The following is a 24,695-nucleotide window of genomic DNA, read 5'->3' as shown; positions in this document are numbered from 1 at the left end:
TCTTTCTTTCTTTCTTTCTTTCTTTCTTTCTTTCTTTCTTTCTTTCTGTCTTTGTTTCTTTGTTTCTTTGTTTCTTTCTTTCTTTCTCTTTCCCTTTCTTTCTTTCTTTCTTTTTCTTTCTTTCCTTCCTTCCTTCCTTCCTTCCTTCCTTCCTTCCTTCCTTTCCTTCCTTCCTTTCCTTCCTTCTTTCTTTTTCTTCCTTCCTTTCTTTCCTTTCCTTTCCGTTCTGTTCCTATCATACTGGGGTTCTTTGGGCTTTTTAAGTCTGTGTATCTCCTTCCCATATGAAAAATTCATAGCCTTTCTGCCTCAGGCTGTCCCCATGCTCCCTTTCCCTCCTAAATTCTGGTTCCCGGATGGAGCCCTTCATGTCCTTTCCTCAGCGTGCCACTCCCACGGGAGGTGATGGTGCAGAAGGAAAGGGAGGCCTGAGGAGACCCAGGGTCCCTTCCCTGCTGGGAGCTGAGGGCTCAGACTCAGTTTTGTTTAGCATTTTATCTCTCTGCATATGAGTTAAATACACATGTATGAGGTAGGAGACGCAAACTGTAATTTTGGAGATTCCACATATGAACTAAACGCTCTTATATTTGCGCTTAAAATCAGCACTGTACAGCATAAAATTTATGCTGATAATTCAGAATTTTTTCTTTGCTTGGAACAACATTAAATAGCAGATAAAAACCACCAGGGCAGACTGAGACGGGGGTGGGGGGCAGGCAGACTGAGAATGGCCAGAGAAGAAAGTTTTGGTTTTGAACAAGGGTCCCAGTGTTCACTGGGCAGTGTTCCCGTGTCCCGGATTTTTCTCAGGCCAACCATTTGCTGAGTGCCCAGGTGGAGCTCCTACTGCTCTCACCTCTCTACAAGAGTGCAGGCAGCTGCTGGCCACTGCTGCTCCTGCATTCCCTACATGGGAACCTCCCCCGGTACAGGCGCAGGGGCCACTCACCCTGTCTGTGCAGTCCCTCCAGTTTGGGGTCTGCACCCCCCCCACCCCAGCCCCTGTCATCTCAGCAGTCCCCCCCCTGCCCTAAAACCCCTTGCTCCCTGCTTGGCTCCCTGTCCCCTGCATCTCTTTGTACTTTTGACTCTCCCCACTTTTTGAAATTTACATTCTTAATGACACATGTTGTTTGTTGTGTGTCCCGCAGGAAGGCGGGTGCCGCAGACGGGACCCCCTCCCCAGGAGGTGGCCCTAGGGATTTGGGGGGGGAAGGGACGGGGGTGGACAAGTTTTGCAAAGCGCAGAACCACAGGCGTCAGTCATGGAAGGGGCTTGGAACAGTTTAATTTGTATTTTCGTATCTACTCAGCCTGCCTAACAAACATAATATCATTTTCACACTTGTCCACAAATCATACTTTCTTCCTTAGTTGCAATTAAAAGCATTTCATAAATGAGAAAAGTAACAATTCCTTTTATATGTATTGGTGGTTAAGGACTATTAAAATGTAGTTTATTCAATCTAAACTAAATAACTTTACCATTCAGTGTTTGCACGGTGAATGATTAACGGGATTGGTACAACAGTGTGGGAATGGCTGAGTGAGCTGGGGACCCAGGTGACCTTTAACAAGGGGGCCCCCAGCTTGCAGGAAGGCTGGGTGGGAACAAGGAGGGCTGAGCGGAGGGCTCAGAGACCCCACGGGAGCAGGGTGGGGTGGGGAGGGGGCTCTGACAGCTGCGACAGGCAGCAGCGGGGAGGGGGCCTGTCCTCTGATGCCAGCGTAGCCTTCTTGGAGCGCTGGCCTCACCACCTCTTCGTGGGTCCCGAAGTCCTCATCCTGGGCCTGTCTGGAGCCTGAGATCCCTTGGGGCCTTGTGCCAACCTTTCTTCTCATGACTTTCCTGTAGGAGATTCCCAGCCGGCCAGTCATTTACAGAGTCCCCTGAGTAACTGTCCTGTTTTCCGGTTTCCATGACTTCCCCGCACCAGTGGCTCCTGCAGCCTGCACGTAGGCCCAGTGTGCGTGGGCTCCTCTCGTGAGCGCGCTCTTCAGCTCTCACTGCCCTGGGCACTTAGCGTTGGCTGGATGCTGTTATCTTTTTCCTGTGTGTATTTCTTATCTCCTCGAATGAGTTCTTTAGGTTCAGAGAAGCCCCTGATTCATGCTAAGGCCCTTAGCATTCATTTAAAAATCTTGATTTTAGGTTTGCAGTAGATTAGAAATGAGGACACATACATGCCCCAACGTACATATTCTAAAGGAGTGCAGTACAGTATCCTTTTGGGGATTAAAAAAAAAGAACAGTGCCTATGAGCAAAGATTTTGAAGTTATTTCCAACTATCAAGATTCAACAAAGCACTGGCGTTTAGCTTTTAATCATAACATTGACATTAGCTTATTAATACATATACTGAAAATCCTTCAGTATATATTTACAGCAGATTTCTAAAAGTGAACTGGTGTGACCTTATTCTTGTAGCTTCACATATTCAAAAGTTAGCAAGGGTGATATTTATAAAGCTAAATCAACATATACTTATCGACCACCTGTTGCGGCCAATTCAAAGCCATGTCCTAAGTGTAGCTATTATTAACTATTTCTTAAATCTCAAGTTCTTAAATCTCAGCCCCTTCTTGCTTTCTTTATTTCCTTACTGTTATTTGGGTCAGATGTTCTTAGTAATTGAAAGGGCAAAAACTGGCAAAAAAAAGAAAAAAAAAGACAGTTGAGTTCTAGTTTTTAAACCAATGATTATTAATTCTACAGAAACAAAGTGTAAAATATTCAGTTTTAAAAAGAATGAATGTCTTCATATGTTTTTCCTTTTAAGTCTCATATTTCAGATACTTGATAAGAGTTTAGCTTATTGATATGTAAAGCAATTACTGGTCATTTACAAGTAACATACTGGCTAAACATTAAAAAAAAGTATACTAACAAAAGTACCCAGGTGAACTTTGTGTGCCCGGGAGGCCTCTCTAAGTGATCCGTCTGGATGTCAGCAAATTGCCTACTAATGTGTTGACTTACGACCAGCCTCAAAAGCAAAATGAAAGCCTGGAATTTACGGCGTATCAGCGGGTCCGTCGATAAGCTTTTACTGGTTTACTGTCCTCCCCGTCTCGCTGCTTGGAGAGCCGCTCCAAGTTAGCAACAGAGTGTTTGCCATCGCTCCGTGATGGAGGAAGTCAGGACTGAACAAACTTTAAGACCATTATGCCGCTTGGTGAGATGTCAGTGGAACAAGTAAGGGAAATCTCATGCAGGGGGGTGTGGGGGCAGGCAGCCCCAAGTCAACCACGGCATCTGACAAATCACTAACCCTACTTCTTAAACAATGCTCAGGACTTTTAGCTTGGGTGGAGATAGTATAATGCATTTGAAAAGTCTTAATTGCAGCAATAAAAGACCATACCTCAACTATATGACATATGCTAGCAGAATTTCTAGATAAGGATCAAAGGCATTCAAGGACCAAGCACTGCATTGTGGGCAACACTCCGGCTTTCTGTACACACTGGGACAGGTATGAGCGCAGCAGCTTTCCTGACCTCCCCCGGCAGCTGTGGTCAGAGCTCACCGAGACGTGTTGCGAGAGTGCCCCAGGACTGCTGTGCCCTCCCTCACAGCCCCAGTGCCCGCTCAGACAAAGGCACTGCTGACCCTCACCCTCTCGGGGACAAAATCCAACACTTGATCTGTTCAGTTCTTTACACAGGACTACAATCTGTTTAAAAGAACCCACATCATAACACGACATCACTTTGTTCTCGTTTAGTTTGTTAGGAATGTGCCAGTGATATTTTAAAGCAAGGCAAATCTGCAAAAAGAAATTCTCAGTGTATGGAAGCTTTACTATTTGTAGAAAGACGACCTCAGTATTTTATTAATTAGTTAACATCCAATAGGTGCATGGAAACCAAAGTAAGAAGAGACTTCATTAATCCCCTGTAACAGAGGAAGGAAAAGGCAAGACCAGAGTTCTGTTACAAGAAAGAGGTCAATATATAAAAACAGAATGACCTGAGCTAATCTAATCGACAGTATTAAAAACATGTCCATGTTGGCGAGACCTTGAAGCTCTAAACAAAATAAGCACCTCCTAATTTATTATGCCTAAAAATGACACACTATTCTCCCTCTTTGCCTTTTTTTTCTAGTAATTATAGAATTTTTCCCTGAAGGTAGCATATTGTTACTGCACATTTTGCTTTGTAAACTTGCCAGTTTCTCAAACTCAAACATTAGATGTCTAACCGTTCACTGATCTGCAGTTCCATGCACACATAGGTGGTGGGGAGGGTGGCGGGTGGACAGGCGCATGAAAAGGCACAGGCATCAGAGGGCAGAGCCACCAGGCAAACTTCTGGAGGAAAACCTGGCATTTCTGGAATGTCACTGACTATGTTACAAAGCTAGGCTCCCACCCAGACGAGCCTTGATAAAGTCATTGTTCATTCTGGCTTTGGAATTTACTTGTTTTTTTTTTTAAAGGTGGATTACTAGGAAAGTTACACACACTGCTTCTCCTGAAGTGGGACTTGAATGCACACGTTCAGTTCTGACACTAGCGGGATGGATATAATGAGAACCCAAGACTGAGAGTTGTATTTTTATTTCAAATATCTTAGTATGTGCTTTCTAGATTTTCAAGCTTCTTGTTACTGGCGAGCTTATGTTTTTGTTTTTTGTTTTTTTTTCTTAAGATTATTTATTTGAGAGAGAGAGAGTGTACGAGCAAGTGCAAGCTGGGGGAGGGGCAGAGGGAGAGAGTCTCAAGCAGACTCCCCACTGAGTGTGGAGCCTGATGTGGGGCTTGATCTCATGACCTTGAGATCAAGACCTGAGCTGAAATCAAGAGCTGGACACCCAGTCGACTGATCTACCCAGATGCCCCACAATTAACCTTTTTTATTGTACGTTCATTAACAAATTGGTGTAGCTCTAGGTATTTTTAGTACTTTTGTCCTTTAATCTACATACAGAGTTAAGAGTTTACCACCCCATCATATTATATTATTAGAGGAATCTGAGTTTGCCTACATACTTACTTTTACTAGGGTGTTGTATATAGTCATATATTTTCATGTTACTAATTAGCATCCTTTCATCTCAGCTTGAGGAAGAGCTTTTTGCATTCTTGTAAGGCAGGCCTAGGGGTGATGACCTCCCTCAGTTTTGTTTGTCTGGGAACATCTTTATATGTCCTTCATTTCTTTCTTTTTAAAAAAAATTTTTTATTTTGTTAGTCACCATACATCATTAGTTTTTGATGTGCTGATCCACGATTCATTGTTTTCGTATAACACCCAGTGCTCCATGTAGTATGTGCCCTCCTTAATACCCATCACCGGGCACTGGGCTAACCCATCCCCCCAACCCCCTCCCCTCTAAAACCCTTAGATTGTTTCTCAGAGTCTACAGTATCTCATGGTTCATCTCTCCCTCCGATTTCCCCCCTTCATTTTTCCCTTCCTTCTCCTAATGTCCTCCATGCTATTCGTTATGTTCCACAAGTAAGTGAAACCATATGATAATTGACTTTATCTGCTTGACTTATTTCACTTAGCATAATCTCATCCAGTCCTAGCCATGTTGATGTAAAAGTTGGGTATTCATCCTTTCTGATGGCTGAGTAATATTCCATTGTATAAATGAACCACATCTTCTTTATCCATTCATCTGTTGAAGGGCATCTCGGCTCCTTCCACAGTTTGGCTATTGTGGACATTGCTGCTATGAACATTGGGGTGCATGTGCCCCTTCTTTTCACTACATCTGTGTCTTTGGGGTAAATACCCAGGAGTGCAATTGCTGGGTCATAGGGTAGCTCTATTTTTAACTTTTTGAGGCACCTCCACCCTGTTTTCCAAAGTGGCTGTACCAACTTGCATTCCCACCAACAGTGTAGGAGGGTTCCCCTTTCTCCACAACCTCTCCAACGTTTGTTGTTTCTTGCCTTGTCCATTTTTGCCATTCTAACTGGTGTAAGGTGGTATCTCAATGTGGTTTTGATTTGAATTTCCCTGATGGCTAATGATGAACATTTTTTCATGTGTCTGTTAGCTATTTGTATGTCTTCTTCGGAGAAATGTCTGTTCATATCTTCTGCCCATTTTTTGACTTGGTTATTTGTTTTTTGGGTGTTGAGTTTGAGAAGTTCTTTATAGATCTTGGATACCAGCCCTTTATCTGTAGTATCATTTGCAAATATCTTCTCCCATTCTGTGGGTTGCCTCTTTGTTTTGTTGACTGTTTCCTTTGCTGTGCAGAAGCTTTTTATCTTGATGAAGTCCCAAAAGCTCATTCTTGCTTTTGTTTCACTAGCCTTTGGAGATGTATCTTGAAAGAAGTTGCTGTGGCCGATGTCACAGAGGTTGCTGCCTGTGTTCTCCTCTAGGATTTTGATGGATTCCTGTCTCACGTTGAGGTCTTTCATCCATTTTGAGTTTATCTTTGTGTATGGTGTTAGAGAATGGTCGAGTTTCATTCTTCTGCATGTGGCTGTCCAATTTTCCCAGCACCGTTTATTGAAGAGACTGTCTTTTTTCCATTCCATATTTTTTCCTGCTTTGTCAAAGATTATTTGACCACAGAGTTGAGGGTCCATATCTGGGCTCTCTATTCTGTTCTATTGGTCTATATGTCTGTTTTTGTGCCAGTACCATGCTATCTTGGTGATCACTGCTTTGTAATATAGCTTGAAATTGGGCAGCGTGATGCCCCCAGCTTTGTTTTTCTTTTTCAACATCTCCTTGGTGATTTGGGGTCTTTTCTGATTCCATACAAATTTTAGGATTGTTTGTTCCTTGACTTGAAAAATGTCATTGGAATTTTGATCGGGATGGCATTGAAGGTATAGATTGCTCTGGGTAGCATAGACATTTTAACAATGTTTATTCTTCCAATCCATGAGCATGGAATGTTTTTCCATCTTTTTGTGTCTTCTTCAATTTCTTTCATGAGTGTTCTGTAGTTCCTAGAGTTTAGATCCTTTACCTCTTTGGTTAGATTTATTCTGAGGTATCTTATGGTTTTTGGTGCTATTGTAAATGGAATCATTTCTCTAATTGCTCTTTCTACAGTTGCATTGTTAGTGTATAAGAAAGCAACTGATTTTTGTGCATTGATTTTGTATCCTGCCACATTACTGAATTGCTCTATGAGTTCTAGTAATTTTGGGGTGGAGTCTTTTGGGTTTTCCACATAAAGTATCATGTCATCTGTGAAAAGAGAGAGTTTGACTTCTTCTTTGCCAATCTGAATACCTTTTATTTCTTTTTGTTGTCTGATTGCTGTTGCTAGGACTTCTAGTACTATGTTGAACAACAGTGGCGAGAGTGGGCATCCTTGATGTATTCCTGATCTTAAGGGAAAGGCTCTCAGCTTTTCCCCATTGAGGATGATATTCGCTGTGGGTTTTTCATAGATGGATTTTATGAGCTTGAGGAATGTTCCCTCTATCCCTATACTCTGAAGAGTTTTAATCAGGAAAGGATGCTGTATTTTGTCAGATGCTTTTTCTGCATCAATTGAGAGGACCATATGGTTCTTCTCCCTGCTCTTATTAATGTGTTCTATCACATTGATTGATTTGCAAATGTTGATCCACGCTTGCATCCCAGGGATAAATCCCACTTGGTTGTGGTGGGTGATCCTTTTAATGTTGGATCCTAGTAGCTAGGATTTTGTTGAGGATTTTGGAATCCATATTCATCAGGGATATCGGTCTGAAATTCTCCTTTTTGATGGGGTCTTTGCCTGGTTTGGGGATTAAGGTATTGCTGGCTTCATAGAATGAGTCTGGAAGCTTTCCTTCTGTTTCTATTTTCTGAAACAGCTTCAGAAGAATAGATATTATTTCTTCTTTGAATGTTTGGTAGAATTCTCCATGGAATCCATCAGGCCCTGGACTCTTGTTTTTTGGGAAGTTTTTCATCATTGCTTCAATCTCGTTACTGGTTATTGGCCTATTCAGGTTGTCACTTTCTTCCTGTTTCCCTCTCGGCAGTTTATAGGTTTCCAGGAAGGCATCATTTCATCCAGATTGCTCAATTTATTGGCATATGGTTGTTGATAATAATTTCTAATAATTGTTTCTATTTCCTTGGTGTTAGTTGTGATCTCTCCCCTTTCATTCATAATTTTATTAATTTGGGTCCTTTCTCTTTTCTTTTGGATAAGTCTGGTCAGTGGTGTATCAATCTTACTAATTCTTTCAAAGAACCAGCTTCTAGTTTCATTGATCTGATCTACTGTGTTTCTGGTTTCTAATTCATTGATCTCTGCCCCAATCCTAATTATTTCTCATCTAATGTGTGGCTTAGGCATCATTTGTTGCTTTTTCTGTAGTTCTTTAAGGTGTAGAGTTAGTTGGTGAATTTGGGATTTTTCTATTTTTTTGAGTGAGGCTTGGATGGCTATGTATTTCCTCCTTAGGACCGCCTTTGCAATATCCCATAGGTTTTGGACCAATGTGTTTTCGTTCTCATTGGTTTCCATGAATTGTTTAAGTTCTTCTTTGATTTCCTGGTTGACCCAGACATTCTTGAGCAGAGTGGTCTTTAGCTTCCAAGTGTTTGAATTTCTTCCAAATTTTTTCTTGTGATTGAGTTCCAGTTTTAAAGAATTACGGTCTGAGAATATGCAGGGAATAATCTCAATCTTTTGGTATCGGTTGAGACCTGATTGGTGACCCAGTATGTGGTCTATTCTGCAGAGAGTTCCATGTGCACTCGAGAAGAATGAGTATTCTGTTGTTTTAGGGTGGAATGTTCTGTATATATCTATGAGGTCCATCCGGTCCAGTGTGTCATTCAGAGCTCTTGTTTCTTTGTTGAAATTCTGCTTAGATGATCCGTCTGTTGCTGAGAGTGGAGTATTGAGGTCTCCTACAATTAACGTATTATCATCAATATGGCTCTTTATTTTGGTTAACAGTTGGCTTATGTAGATGGCTGCTCCATGTTGGGGGCATAGATATTTACAATTGTTAGATCTTCTTGTTGGATAGACCCTTTAAGAATGATATAGTGTGCTTCTGTGTCTTTAACTACAGTCTTTAATTTAAAATCTAGTTTGTCTGATATAAGAATTGCTACCCCCGCTTTCTTTTGAGGTCCGTTGGCATGGAGGATGGATCTCCATCCCTTCACTTTCAGTCTGGATGTATCTTTAGGTTCAAAACGAGTCTCTTGTAGACAGCATATGGATGGGTCCTGTCTCTTTATCCAATCTGCAATCCTGTGCCATTTTATGGGAGCATTTAGGCCATTCACGTTGAGAGTGATTATTGAAAGATATGAATTAATTGTCATCATGTTGCCTGTGAAGACCTTGTTTTTATAGATTGTCCCTGTAAATTTCTTTTCTAATCACTCTTGGGGTCTTTCTCCTTTTATAGAACCCCCCTTAATATTTCTTGCAGGGCTGGCTTAGTGGTCACATATTCTTTCAGTTTCTGCCGGTCTTGGAAGCTCTGCATCTCTCCATCCATTCTAAATGACAGCCTTGCCAGATAAAGTATTCTTGGCTACATGTTCTTCTCATTTAGTACCCTGAATATGTCTTGCCAGACCTTTCTGGCTTGCCAGTTCTCTTTGGATAGGTCTGACATTATTCTGATGTTCCTCCCTCTGTACGTAAGGAATCTCTTCCCTCTAACTGCCCTTAAGATGGTTTCCTTGGTTCTAAGATTTGCGAATTTTACTATTACATGCTGGGGTGTTGGCCTGTTTTCCTTGATCTTGGGAGTGGTCCTCTCTGCCTCTAGGACATGAATGTTTGTTTCATTCCCCAGATTAGAGAAGTTCTCAGCTACGATTTGCTCAGATATATCTTCTTTTCCTCTCTCTCTCTTCCCACCCCCTCCGGGATTCCAGTAATTCTGACATTGGAATGCTTCATGGTGTCACTTATTTCTCTGATTCTATTTTCACGGATTCTGAATTGTTTTCCCCTGGCCTCCTCTTTCCCCTTTTTATCTATTAAATGGTCTTCCAGGTCACTAATTCGTTCTTCTGCCTCGCTTACCCTAGCTGTTAGATTATCTAGATTGGATTGGATCTCATTGATAGCATTTTTAAGTTCTGCCAATTCAGCTTTCATTTCTGCCCTTAGAGACTCCATGTTGCCATTAATTGATTTCTTCATTCTAGCTATTGTCTTCACAATTGCTAGCCTGAATTCCATCTCCGACATCTTGGTTATATCTGAATCCATTTGTAAATCTGCGGCATAAGTCATAATCTCTGAGTCTTTCCTATTTTGGGGGTTCCTCCTCCTAGTTATTCTGTTGAAGGGTGTTTGAGGGAATGTATAGAGTCCAAATTATTGACCACAACCCAAGCAAGATGCATCTGTTTTCTTTGGACCTTAGGGTTGCTGGCCTCTTTGTTTTCCCAGCCGGTCTTCTGGGGGGAGGGGCCTGCCGTGCTGTTACTCAGGCAACCCTGTTTGGGCAGACTTGCCCTGCCCCCTGTGGCGGGGGATGGGCTCAGTGAAAACCGGTTTTTGGGGGCTTTTGTTCTCTGGTGGCTTTCCCTGGCGGCTTTCCGCGTCTCTTCCGCGAGTCAGAGCAGAAGAGACCATTTCCAATCCTCGGCCTCAGAGCAGAGAGATCACAGTCTGTTCTTCAGTGAGCTCTCCAGGCCACACTGTCTCCCGTTTCTGTCTGTGCTGTTATAAACTGCAGTGTCCTGGTTTGTGTGCCCTTCCGCAGCGCTCTCAGTCCTTGCCTCCAGGTCAGGGCACGTCTCTGCCCTTTGTGCTTATAGAACCGCCAGCCACCCCCAGTTCACACGTGCAGCCCCGTCGCTTGGGGTTTCAGTCCCCAGGGGCTTCCCTAAAGTCCTTACCCCGCTGCTACTGGTCTGCGAGTCTGTGCCCTGTCCCCAGCGCCGGAGGCTATTGCTCACCGGCGGTGTAGGATCTGGACAGCCAGGCTTCCTCCCCCTTCTGTTTATCTTCTGATATCTGCCCGTGGAATCACGGCTCCCTGCTTCGTACCTCGAAACCAACTGCCTGCGGTATTCTGTTTGCAGAGATCCAGATATGTGTTCTTACATCTCAGGCTGATTTCGTGGGTGTTCAGAGTGGTCTGGTAGATATCCGGCTCAATTCCGGGACCGGTTGTAATGGGGTCCCCTCATCCTCTGCCATCTTTCCCCCCTCTCGCCTTCATTTTTGCAGCACACCTTTGCCAGAGAGAGTGTTGTTGGTTGAAGTTTTTCCTTCCAGCACTCTGAAAATTTTGTCCTACTCTCTCCTGGCCTGCAAGGTCTCTGCTGAGAAATCTGCTGACAGCCTTATGGGTGTTCCCCTGTGAGTGTGGAATTTTGTTTCTCTTGCTGCTTTTAAGATTCTTTGGTTTTTGAGTTTTATTGTAATGTATTTTGGGGAAGATCTTTCTCTATAGTTTTTAAAGATTTTATTGATTTATTTGAGAGAGAGAGAGCACACAAGTATGGGGGAGGGGCAGAGGGAGAAGCAGACTCCCTGTTGAGCAGGGAGCCTGACCCAAGGCTCAATGCCAGGACCCCAGGATCATGACCTGAGCAGAAGGCAGATGCTTAACTAACGGAGCCACCCAGGTGCCCCAGGGAAGATCTCTTTAAATTGAGTTTGTTTGGTGAATCTGAGCTTCATAAACTTGGCTATCCAAATCTCTCACCGATTTGGGAAGTTCTCAGCCATTATTTCTTTTGACAAGCTTTCTGCCCCTTCCTCTCTCTTCTGAGACTCTCATAATTCACAGATTGTTTCCTTGGATGGTATCACAAAGGTCACATATGCTTTCTTCACTCTTTTTCATTCTTTTTTCTTTGTTTTCCTCTGACTGGATAATTTCAAAATTCCTTTCTTCTAATTCACAGACTCTTCCTTCTGCTTGATCCATTCTGATGGTGGTACTATCTCCGTTCTTCAGCTCCAGAACTTATTTGGTTCTTTGTTATTTCTCTCTATTGAGCTTGTCATTTTGTTCATGTATTATTTTCCTGATTCCATCAAATGCTTCTCTTGTATTTTCTTGCACCTCACTGAGCTTCCTTCAAACACCTTTTTCAAATTCTTTACCAGGTAAGCTGTAGCCCTTCATGTCTTTGGTTGGTTACTGGAAGGTTGCTGAGATCCTTTGGTGGTGTCATGTCTCCCTGATTTTCATGTTTCTTCCAGTCCTGCATTGCTGTCGTCAAACCCAAGTAGAATTGCCTCCTATATCTTTACTGACTGGCATCAGGAGAGAAGTACTTTCTGTCAGCCCTGTATGGGTTCTGAGGCTTTCTCAGACCTTCTGTGGATACACAGAAGATGCTCCACGTCTTGCTCCCTCTTGTGGCAGAATTCTTATGAGTGTATGCTTTCTCTGGATTCTGCATTACGCCAGGCCTCCCTTGGGCTTTCCCAAGGGTGATGCTAAAGCTCAAGTCTGTGGTCTCACCCTGACCCACAGATTTGGGCTGGCTTTCCACATGTGCTTACTAGCCGTCTGCCAGAGATTGCTCTCACCATCAGCAGTGTGCACAGGGAGCCAGCCACAGGGTGTGGGTGAGGCAGGGTGAGGCACGTGCAGCACTGGGGGCCATGTGGGGGGATCTGCAGGTGAGGCACCCCCAGTGGGGCTTCTTGATGGAGGCCGCAACAGTCAGTAGGATCCTTGTCTTTTTCATGCCCTCAGAGAGTCCTGTCTACTGCTCTTTCAGCCTCTTCCCACCCCCAGTCACGCAGCTCATGACTCAGTACTCTGGATGGAAGGATGAGTCCCTTTGGCAGTGTCCCACACAGCTGAAGAAGCTGGGTGCTCACTCACATGCTCTCACATTCCCCTGCAGGAGAAATCATGGGCAAGAAGATCTCTCTTGGCCCTGAGCTGTGTGTCCTTGCGGGAGAGGTGACATGGGTAAAGCATAACTCCTCCTCTGACCCTCTCTCCATTTTTTGCATTTGTTACTCTTCTCTTGTATTAGTTTGTGTGTGTGTTTTTTTTTTTTTTTTTTTTTTAAGATTTTATTTATTTATTTGAGAGAGAGAATGAGAGACAGAGAGCATGAGAGGGAAGAGGGTCAGAGGGAGAAGCAGACCCCCCACTGAGCAGGGAGCCCGATGTGGGACTCGATCCCGGGACTCCAGGATCATGACCTGAGCCGAAGGCAGTTGCTCAACCAACTGAGCCACCCAGGTGCCCTGTGTGTGTGGTTTTAAAATCCTACTAGAAAGGTCTTTCCCACTCCCAGATCATAAATTTATAATGCTTTTTCCTAAAAGCATTATGTTTCATTTTCCTGTTAACTGTTTGTTTCATACAGAGTATATTTTGGTATAAGTTATGAAATCTATTTCTGTTTATACCCTCTCTCTTTCTTCTCCCATCCTCCCTTTCCTTCTGATTCCCAGTCCACTGCCTTGGATTTAGAAACTGTGCATCCTACTCCAGCACTGCTAGAGTTTATCCTTACATTTTAGTTGTTAACATTTTGCTACAGTGTATTCTCTCTTCTGTATGTATGCACATATGTCTGAGTGTGTGACCTCTTTAAGGGTTAGCTGCAAACATCACCACACACTGCCTCTACCTAAGTCCTTCTGCATGTGCCTCCTAAGAACCAGGACACCAAACCTGACAGCAGCAATACCGTAAACGCACTGCAGAGATTTAACATTGACATACTGCCATCATAAGAACGATCTATATTCACACTCTCAAATATCCCAGTTATCACACGTTTTTGTTTTAGTTTTGATCCAGGAGCCAACCAAAGACCTGTCATTACATCTTAATTTTATAGTTCTCAGAGTTCTTTATTCTAGAACATTCCTCAGCCATTTCTTTTGTCTTTATGACATTGATATTTTATAGTCCAAGCCAGCTGTTTTAGAGGATATTCCTCATTTTGGATTTACCTGCTCACATGCTTTCTTGATTGGGTTCAGATTAAGCATTTTTGGCATGGAAGTACAAAGGTGATGTTTTGTTCTGGTGCATTCCGTGCACGTTAGGAGCACATGGTGTCAGTTTGTCCAGTTATTGGTAATTTCATTTGTTGGGTTGAGAGGTCTGTTAGACCTTTCCAATGTAAAGACTTATCATACTCTTTGTAAATTATATGTAATGTGTGGATCGATACTTTGAGACTGTGTGAATATCCTATTCCTCAACAATCTTTCACCCAGTAGTTTATAGTAATTTAATTTATTGATATAAGTTCTCCACAAACTATCACTTGTGTATATATCCACATGGTCTGGATGCATCTATACAATCCTGGGTAATGTGAAATTCAATAGACTAGTTCAGTAAGTTTCAGATTTCATTAAAACACATTGGCATTTAAAATTATAAATTAAAATTATAGATTTACATGTCCTAGACCATGCCAGTAGGTCAGCAGGAGAGTTTGAAAAAGGTAGGAAAAATTCATTAAATTGCAAGAGCCATTCACTAAATGACTAAGAAGTGGTCTCTGTAAGAAAGGACAGCCTCTGGGCTCTGACCACATAGACATTCAGACACACAGCTGTCCCCTTCTCTGTAGTCTCGCCTTTCACAGTTTTGGTTACCCGTTGCCAACCATGGTCCTGGAGCAGATGGCCCTCCCCTGACACATCGTCAGAAGGTCAGGCTAGGCTGACGCTGTGTCACACGCCTGCGTCACTCACCTCCCTTCATCTCATCCTGGGGGCATTTCGTCATCTCAGGTCATTACAAGAAGGGTGAGTGCAGGACAGTAAGATATATTGAGAGAGAGAGTCTAGAGTCACATAACTTTTATTACAGTATATCGTTATAATTGTTCTATTTTATTATTTGTTGTTCATTTCTTACTGTGCCTAATTTAGAAATTGAATTTTATCATAGGTATGTATGTATAGGAAAGAACGTAGTCTATACAGGGCTTGGTACCATCTGCGGTTTCAGGCATCGACTGGGGGTGTTGGAACACATCCCCCAGGGATAAGGGAAGACAGCTGTGTAAGGCATGTACCCATACAGGCAACCAGAACAATGACAAGAGTATGTACCTACTACTAATACACTATCTGACAGTAAATGATGTCATTATTTATTTATTTAGGGCAAGAGCCTGAGTGGGGGGGAGGGGCAGAGGGAGAGAAGAATCTTAAGCAGGCTCCACACTCAGCGTGGAGCCCAACATGAGGTTTGATCTTATAACCCCGAGATCATGACCTGAGCTAAAGTCAAGAGTCAGATGCTTAACCAACTGAGCCAGCCAGGCCCTGTCTTCATTTATTTAAAATGAGGTTTGGTGGGCACTTCGGTGGCTCAGATGGTTAAGCATCTGCCTTTGGCTCAGGTCATGATCTCAGGGTCCTGGGATTGAGTCCCATATCGGGCTCCTTGCTCAGCAGGGAGCCTGCTTCTCCCTCTGCCTCTCTCTCTGTCTCTTGTGAATAAATAAATAAAATCTTTAAAAAAAAAATAAAATGAGGTTTGGCAATCCTAAAATTTGTATGGAACCACAAAAGACCCCGAACAGCCAAAGCAATTTTGAAAAAGAAGAGCAAAGCTGGAGGCATCATGATTCCAGACTTCAAGCTCTATTACAAAGCTGTAGTGATCAAACAAGTATGGTGCTGGCACAAAAATAGACACATAGATCAATGGAACAGAACAGAGAACCCGGGAATAAACCTACAATTATATGTCAATTAATCTTCAATAAAGAAGGAAAGAATATCCAATGGGAAAAAGACAGTCTCTTCAACAAATGGTGTTGGGAAAACTGGACAGCAACATGCAGAAGAATGAAACTGGTCCACTTTCTTACACCACACACAAAAATAAAATCAAAATGGATTAAGGACCTAAATGTGAGACCTGAAACCATAAAAATCCTTGCAGAGAACACAAGCAGTAATTTCTCTGATGTTGGCCATAGCAACTTTTTCTAGATATGTTTCCTGAAGAAACAAAAGCAAAGATAAACTACTGGGACTACATCAAAATAAAAAGCTTCTGCACAGTGAAGGAAACAATCAGCACTACAGTGACCCTATGACCTAGTAATTGCACTACTGGGTATTTACCCCCCAAATACAAAAACACTAATTCAAAGGGATACATGCACCCCTATGTTTATTGCAGCATTATTTGTAATAGCCAAGATATGGAAGCAGCCCAAGTGTCATCAACTGATGAATGGAGAAAGAAGATGTGGTGTATACATACCGTGGAATATTACGCAGCCACCAAAAAGAAGGAAATCTTGCCATTTGCAATAACACGGAGGGAGCTAGAGGGTATTATGCTAAGCGAAAAGCAGTCAGAGGAAGACAAATACCACATGATCTCACTGATACGTGCAACTTAAGAAACAAAACAAATTAACAAAGGGGATAAAAGAGTGATGCAAACCAAGAAACAGACTCTTAACTCTAGAGAACAAACTGATGGTTGCCATGGGGGAGGTGGGTGGGGGCATGGGTTAAATAGGTGATGGGGATTAAAGAGGGCACTGGTTGTGATGAGCACTGGGTGGTGTATGGAAGTGTTGAATCACTAAATTCTAATCTGATACTATTACACCTAGGTTAACTAACTGGATGAGGTTTAGGTTTATAGATTTCAATGTTTATGGCCAAATGGGATAAGTGAGTAGAGTAAGGAATGAAGAAATTGCAGAGAACATTTAGAAAACTAGCAGAGAGAGCTGAGGATTATAGAGGTTATTAAAACAATAGATAGCTGAAGCAATTATAAAATGCCTATTTGTGCAACAAATTGAGTATAACACTAAATCAATATTTCTGGGGAAGAATGATCTGAATTACAGTGTGTATCTTTACCAAGTGTGTGTGTGCCCGTTTGTGTGTTTGTGTTTTTCTATAGATATATAATCAGTCAAGTCTCACAACTCTGCTTTATGTAAAAGCAGAGTGTAGCCTATATTTTCAAAAATTATAATAAGATGATGTATGCAAATGAAAAAATATTTATACACATAAGCTAAAATGACTGTCATCTGTAATTAAAATTTTGTAAGAGGAAAAAAATCAGTGATTTCTGATTTGAAAGCCAAGACAGTATTCCATTAGAATTACTAGGAGTAATATTGTATTACAATTACTATCAGACCACAGAATAGAGGAGAGCATGAGGAGAACGTATGAGAAGGATGAACACTCACCGGGGACACAGTCGCTCACTGACTTGAACGTGAGTGACCCCTCAAGAGACTACCAGTCTCTGATGGAGAAGGAAGACGTTGCTGAGGAATTGATAAACTGCCCAAAAGACAGGTTTACCATGGGGAGTAGCATTGAAGACTCCAAGTTAGGTTGAATCCATTATCTTGGTCTACAGACAAGGACTTTTTAAAACCAGATACAGAGGTCAGAGGAGTAGAGATGGAGACAGGAGGTCAGCATACCACTTCCTAAGTAGTTAGAGCAAAGGCTCACGGTCCAAGAAAGATGAAGGTGGCACACATTCTTTTTATCTAGTAAGTTCTCAGGAGTTATAGCTGATTTGCTGTTTCTTCTGTCAAATGGATGGTGCTGAACAACAATGCAAAGCTTTTCTCATGTCCACCCCACAAGCAGAAATGGGAAGGGGAGCTTTCATTAGGACTCTGTCCCCTTTCCTTAAATATCCTTTGCTCCCCAATTCATGCCATAAGGTGCATGAATGACTCAGAAAATACAGTTTTTCTTATTCTCATGTAGAATGGCAGATTCTCTCTCCATAGCCTCTGCTCTCCCCCCACCTGTCTCTACTTCAGCGACCAGCAGGTGCTGCTGCGGGTGCTGCCCATCCCCCAGAGCCCCCACACCTGTGTCGGCTGGGGCGGACCCCTCCTGCTGCAGGGCAGGGCAGCGCTCTCAGCTTCTCCACCCAGCGCTCAGGCTGCCCTGCCATACAGGCTCATCTTTCCACCAGTGGTTCAGTCTTTTTGTCTTCAAGATATACAGGATTTTAGGGTTATTTATTCATATATTGCATTGAATGTTGTCCTACTCTTGAGGGCAGATAAGTGTATTTTCTTAATTAAATCTGAGATTTAATGACATCACAACCAGCCAATATCCCGATTTTCTCTTGCACACACTGGTGATTGCATTGCTTAGACCAACTACTTGAGTGATCAGGAAGGGCACTGGGAAACTCTGGCTTCATCCTGTTTGAGAGTCGAGCCTAAATGCGCTTAGTTTCAGGATCCCTATGCAGTCCTGGGCACTCTCAAGAAGCCTCTCACCCAGGGCACAAACAAGGATGGTGAGGTTACAAGATGCACAGGGAGACAGCACCTCAGCCCGAGAAGGTCAGATTGGGAGTCTGATTAAAACCATGAAGCATATGGTGAACATCAGCCTCTTCCCCCCAGAGCAAAGGACTGAGGTCTCTTAGGCTTCACATGCTGAAGGACAGAACAGTTAGGGGGAGAAAGGGGATGAAAGGGGATCTCTTTATACAATAAAGGGTCATCTTCTATCACTCATTATTCCAAATGGGAGTGCAGGCTCACAAAGCAAGTAAGTGTAGGGAAGATCTAAATAAATGAGTAAGGGATACTTCCATAAACAATGATTACAGGAAAGTGCAACTGTGAGTTTTATCTTCGTGATTTAAAGCTAACGTGACGTCAGAACACCATAGTCTCATACAGTGCTGTCACACACAGTACGGACTATGACGAAATCTGAAGCAGTTACCATAAAGGTGAACTCGGACAACATACCGACATAATGGTTGTGCACTCACGGGCCCACCGCACACTATTCTTAGAGCAGTGCTGCAGGGTCCAGGTCATTACTGTCCTGTCACAGACGAGGAGACGGAGGCTTTGCCTGGGGCCACCAGCTAATGAGGGCAGGACTGAGGCTGGAGCCCGGGCTCAGCTGGCTCCTTCGCTCTCCCACACCCATCCTTTTCATATGGGGTACAGTGATGGAAAACTGGTAAGCCAAAAAGTAAACACAAAAGCTAGAAAATGGGTTGAAAGAGAGGGTAGAAACCGAGGTTATTTATTTCTGAAACTCTCACATTTTGGTGACCCTGTGAGGCCCCAAAGAGACACTCCGGTAAAACTGTAGCACAGTGGGAGCTTTATTTTTAAATGAAAAAATTTTAACCTGCAGTCCAGGGGATGTGAAAAACTTAAGCTTTATCCGTTCCTTTATCTGAAGAGATTATTTAAGTAAGTGTCACGAAATGGCCAAACCAAAGTTGTTTTGAATTTGATCTTCTTCCAATTTTATGAATTTTATGATTTAACTAGAAAAGAAAATCTAGAAGTATTTTACTGCCTGGGTTGGAAAGCCAGTTTATGTTGAATGGGGTTTTTAGCAGCATCTCAAACATTTGTAAGAAGCCTACAAATGAGGGGGGTCTTTGGGCTTCACTGCCTTTGCAGGCCTCCCTGAGCCCAGTGAATCACTGGTGGGCACATACTATTAGAGAATCAAGGATCTTGACCTACCTTTTCTTCAAAGAATTTTCGCCTCAACTTGGCATCTGTGGGAGGTACCTTTCGCCTCAGGTCTTGGTACCACTTCCTGACCACGTATCCCCTCCAGCAGGCTTGGATCCTAGAACACAGATGTTTGAAATGACTCACTCGGAATGGCCTTAACAGGTATTTCAAAACAGGGTGAGGCCCTGGGGAGGCAGTGGCCAAGGAGGGAGGCAAAATCCCTCCTTCCTTTAAAATGAGTCAGCACCTGCGCTGCCACAGAGTGTCCGCGGGCGAGGGGACCCTTCCTACCTTGTCGCGCACTTTATTTTGAATAGCCGGGCTCCGTCGTGAATCACTCTGGTTTGATACTGGCTCTTTCTGCAGAGAGGGCAGGTTTTTTTATTTGCGAACTTTTCAAAAGCCTGGAGGCATGCCTGAAGAAAAACATTTCACTTAAAATTTTATAAGCAATTACTTATAAATAACATTTTTACTTCTAATGTAATTATAGTGTTCTTTTCTCTCTTAATTATGAGACGGTCCAATTTAGATTATAAAGGGAAGAAGTTTCATCAGTTAACACCTTCCTCATGAAACTTGTTCCAAAAATGAAATTTTACAAGAACCTGCAGGCAGATACATCGTAAACTTGTGGAAACCGCTTGTGTCAAGGTAGATGGTCCCAGTGCAGAAGGCTACCGTGCAGTCAAGTCGTAGGAGGCCAGCTGTCACTCACTTTGATGAGCATTACTAACAGCACTGTGTTGTACAAACAGTTGTGTGGTTCTTTTGTCACATAAAATTCGTGATCTCCAAAACAGGATGAATTGTACCGTAGCCTCAAGTCAGATTTCTAACCAAGTGGTGATTATGGATAAAATGAGTGGTTCTTCTTAGGAGACTTTAAGTGAGTAAGAGCTATGAGGCTGACGCGCTGCGCACTTTGGGCGGGCGGGGGGACGTGGTCACTCACTCTGTGAAACACGTGTGAGCATGTGAGCAGCACCTGTGCACGGGAAGACAAAGAGGTTTGAAGTTTAAATTCGTGTCAGAAGAACAGCAGCATAAATGCGTTAATTAAAAGAAAATTCTGAATGCTTAAAAGGCTGTGTTGTTTCTTTGAAAAGTTAAAAAAGCAGATTAATAACCTTGATATTTCTAATGTTTAAGTTGAGCACAGCACATGTATATAATTCAACAAGAAAAACTAAGTTAACAACAATCTGAAACATCAAACACATGATGTTTGCTAGTAAGCCATTAAAATTAGCGTATATTTACAACTTGTGAAATAGCTTTATTTCCTGGGTAGATGAGAAAGGATGCAAGCTGGAGTGGGGAGGGGAGGGCCCAGCCCACACTGGGGATGTGGGGGAAGGAGGGGCAGGGGGTAGGGCTTTGTTCAACTGAGCTGCACTCCTCAATTGCTTGCATCACACTTATTAACTGCGACATGCGTAAATTGAAACAGAGAGTTTCAGAAATAAATGCTGGAGACATAGGAATCACCTTTTCTTTCTTAAATGTGGGGAAAGTATGCTCACAAGAAAATGTCACCTCTCGGTGACCCAAAGTCCCCACCACACAGTGATACTCTGGGCTGTAGGATGAGGAGGAAGGTGGGTGGCTCTTCTGGAAGGAGAGCCAGGGGATGATAGCAGGACACTAGCACGAGGGAGCTACAAGCATGGAGGGAGCCTGGTGAGGGGCCAAGCTTCTCTCCAGTGTGTGGGACCAAGAGAAGGGAGGGCAGGCAGGACTCCCTGGGACGACTGAAGTCTCAGACACTTGGGCCACCTGATCTTGGTAACATTTTCCCATTTTTAATGTGACCCCCCCCCCCCCCGCCCCACTCTACTCTTTCCTTCTTAAATAGGACAGACAAATGGAAGAAGTATTGCAATAAACAGAACTCACAAAGTTATAAAACCTTGACTTGAAACTTACTGCCAATAAGCCTAAACTGGAAAACCTCAGTAATATGGGTCCTTTTAAATTATCACCATTTAATCTAATAGCAGGCTTTTGTGTGCTCAAGTCCCCATTCTTTTTATTTCTTCAAATTTTTATTTAAATTCTATTTAGTGAACATACAGTGCAATGTTGGTTTCAGGAGTAGAATTCCGTGATTCATCACTTACATACAACACCCAGTGCTCATCACAAGAGCCCTCCTTAATACTCATCACTCATGTAGCCCATCCCCCACCCTCCTCCATCCAGCAACCCTCAGTGTGTTCTCTGTCTTGAACAGTCTCTTAATGGTTTGTTTCCCATTGTCTGTTCTAGTTCTGTAAAAAATGCTGGTGGTATTTTGATAGGGATTGCATTAAATGTGTAGATTGCTTTGGGTGGCACAGACATTTTATTTGTTCTTCCAATCCATGAGTATGCAATGCTTTCCTATTTCTTTGTGTCTTCCTCAATTTCTTTCATAAGTGTGCTATAGTTTTCAGAGTACAAATCATTTACCTTTTCGGTTAGGTTTATTCCTAGGTATCTTATGGTTTTTGGTGTAACTATAAATGGGATCAATTCCTTGATTTCTTTTCCTGTTGCTTCGGTATTGGTGTATAGAAATGCAATGATTTCTGTTTGTTGATTTCATATCCTGTGACTTTGCTGAATTCATGTATTAGTTCTAGCATTTTTTTTGGTGGAGTCTTTTGGGTTTTCTATATGGAGTATCATGTTGTGTCCAAATCCTTGATGATTTGGATGCCTTTTATTTCTTTTCATTATCTGATTGCTGAGGCTAAGACTTCCAGTACTGTGTTAAATAGCAGTGGTGAGAGTGAACATCCTTGTCTTATTCCTGACCGTAGAGGAAAAGCTCTCAATTTTCCCCATTGAGGATGATATTAGCTGTGGGTCTTTTGTTTATGACCTTTATGATGTTGAGGTATGTTCCATCTGTCCCTATTTTGTTGAGGGTTTTTATCAAGAATTGATGCTGTATTTTGTCAAATGCTCTTTCTGCATCTATTGAGAGTATCATATGGTTCCTATCCTTTCTTTTATTAATGTAGTGATCATGTTGAATGATTTGCCTATATAGAACCAGCCCTGAAGCCCAGGAATAAATACCACTTGATTGTGGTGGAATAATCCTTTTAATGTACTATTGGATCTGATTTGCTGGTATCTTGTTGAGAATTTTTGCATCCATGTTCATCAGGGATATTGGCCTGTAATTCTCCTTTTTTGGTGGGGTCTTTGATTTTAGAATCAAGGTAATGCTGGCCTCATAGAATGAGTTTGGAAGTTTTCCTTCCATTTCTATTTTTTGGAACAATTTGAGAAGAACAGGTATTAATTCCTCTTTAAATGTTTGGTAGAATTCCCCTGGGAAGCCATCTGGCCCTGGACTTTTGTTTGTTGGGAGATTTTTGACTATTGATTCAATTATTTGCTGGTTATGAGTCTGTTTAAATTTTCTGTTTCTTCCTGTTTCAGTTTTGGTAGTTTGTAGGTTTCTAGGGATTTGTTCGTTTCTTTCAGATTGCCCAGTTTTTTGGCATATAATTTTTCATAATATTCTCTTAGGATTATTTGTATTTCTGTGGTGTTGGTTGTGATCTCTCCTCTTTCACTCATGATTTTGTTTATTTGGGACCTTTCTCTTTCTTTTTGATAAATCTGGCTGGGTGGGGGTTAGTTTTATTAATTCTTTCAAAAACCAGCTCTTAGTTTCATTGACCTGCTGATTGTTTATTTCTAAATCATTTATTTCTGCTCTGATCTTTATTTTTTCCCTTCTTCTGCTGGTTATAGGCTTTATTTGCTGTTCCTTTTTTAGCTCCTTTAGGTGTAGGGTTAGGTTGTGTACTTGAGATTTTTCTTTTTTTTTTTTTTATTTAAATTTTACTTAGTTTACAGTGCTATATTCAGTGATTTATCATTACATACAACACCCAGTGCTCATCACAAAAAGTGCCCTCCTTAATACCCTTCATCCATCTATCCCATCCCCCTACTCACCTCCCTCCATCATCCCTCAATTTGTTCTCTGTTGTTAAGAATCTCTTATGGTTTATTTCCCTCTCTCCCTTACTCCCCTTCCCATATGTTCATCTGTTTTCTTTCTTAAAGTCCACATATAAGTGAGATCATATGGTATTTGTCTTTCTCTGACTTACTCACTAGCATAATACATTCTAGCTCCATCCACGTCATTGTGAATGGCAAGATTTCATTCTTTTTGTTAACTGAGTAATATTCTGTGTGTGTGTGTGTGTGTGTGTACATTTTCTTTATCCATTCATCAGTTGATGGGCATTTGGGCTCTCTCCATAGTTTGGCTATTGTTGATAATGCTGCTATAAACATTGGGGTGCATGTACCCCTTCAAATCTGTATTTTTGTATCCTTCGGATAAATACCTAGTAGTGCAATTGTTGGGTCATAGGGTAGTTCTATTTTTAACTCTTCTGAGGAACCTCCATACTGTTTTCCAGAGTGGCTGCACCAGTTTGCATTCCCACCAACAGGGCAAGAGGGTTCCCCTTTCTCCACATCATCTCTAACACCTGTTGTTTCTTATGTTAATTTTAGCCAGTCTGACAGGTGTGAGGTGGTATCTCATTGTGGTTTTGATTTGTTTCCCTGATGCTGAGTGATGTGGAGCATTTTTTCATGTGTCTGTTGGCCATTTGTATGTCTTCTTTGGAGAAATGTCTGTTCATGTCTTCTGCCCATTTCTTGATTGGATTATTTGGTTTTTGGGTGTTAAGTTTGCTAAGTTCTTCATAGATTTTGGATACTTAACCCTTTATCCCATATATTGTTTGCAAATATCTTCTCCCATTCTGTAGGCTTTTAGTTTTGTTGATTTTTCCTTCACTGTGTAGAAAGAAGCTTTTTATCTTGATAAAGTGCCAATAATTCTTGCTTCTTGAGGTAGGCCTGTATTGCAATATACCTCCCTCTTAGGACTGCCTTTGCTGTATCCAAAGGTTTTGGACTGTAGTGTTTTCATTTTCATTTGCTTCTATGTACTTTTTAAATTTCTTTAATTTCCTGGTTAATTCATTCATTCTTCAGTGGGATGTTCTTTAGCCTCCATGTATTTGTGGTCTTTCCAAATTTTTTCTTGTGGTTGACTTCAAGTTTCATAGTGTTGTGGTCTGAAAATATGCATGGTATGATCTCGATCTTTTTGTACTTGTTGAGGGCTGATTTGTGACCTAGTATGTGATCTATTCTGGAGAATGTTCCATGTGCACTTGAAAAGAATGTGTATTCTGCTGCTTTATGATGAAATGTTCTGAATATATCTTTTAAGTCCATCTGATCTAGTGTGTCACTCAAAGCCATTGTTTCCTTATGG

General features: G+C 42.1%; 1 protein-coding gene across 6 annotated transcripts in view; it reads right to left on the bottom strand.

Annotated features, from left to right (window-relative positions):
• The window catches only part of RNF32 (ring finger protein 32), a 76,561-nt gene that overhangs the window by 39,732 nt on the left and 12,134 nt on the right, over positions 1-24,695 (bottom strand). For 4 of the 6 annotated variants that reach the window (XM_035029881.1, XM_035029876.1, XM_035029878.1 and 1 more), the window contains 3 exons: positions 20,340-20,372; positions 19,676-19,800; positions 19,391-19,499 (listed from right to left, as the gene is read on the bottom strand). In XM_035029881.1, the coding sequence (XP_034885772.1) occupies positions 19,391-19,499; positions 19,676-19,800; positions 20,340-20,372 (267 nt within the window). Of the gene's footprint in view, positions 1-1,271; positions 2,230-19,390; positions 19,500-19,675; positions 19,801-20,339; positions 20,373-24,695 lie in introns of those variants that run through there. The other 2 variants (XM_035029882.1, XM_035029879.1) reach the window with 2 other exon arrangements.

This window comes from Mirounga leonina, unplaced genomic scaffold (genome assembly GCF_011800145.1).
Source record: "Mirounga leonina isolate KUSES-001 unplaced genomic scaffold, KU_Mleo_1.0 Mir_321, whole genome shotgun sequence".
Taxonomy (NCBI): domain Eukaryota; kingdom Metazoa; phylum Chordata; class Mammalia; order Carnivora; family Phocidae; genus Mirounga; species Mirounga leonina.
Note: the sequence above shows the minus strand (reverse complement) of the source record. Positions and strands in the feature narration are given on the sequence as shown.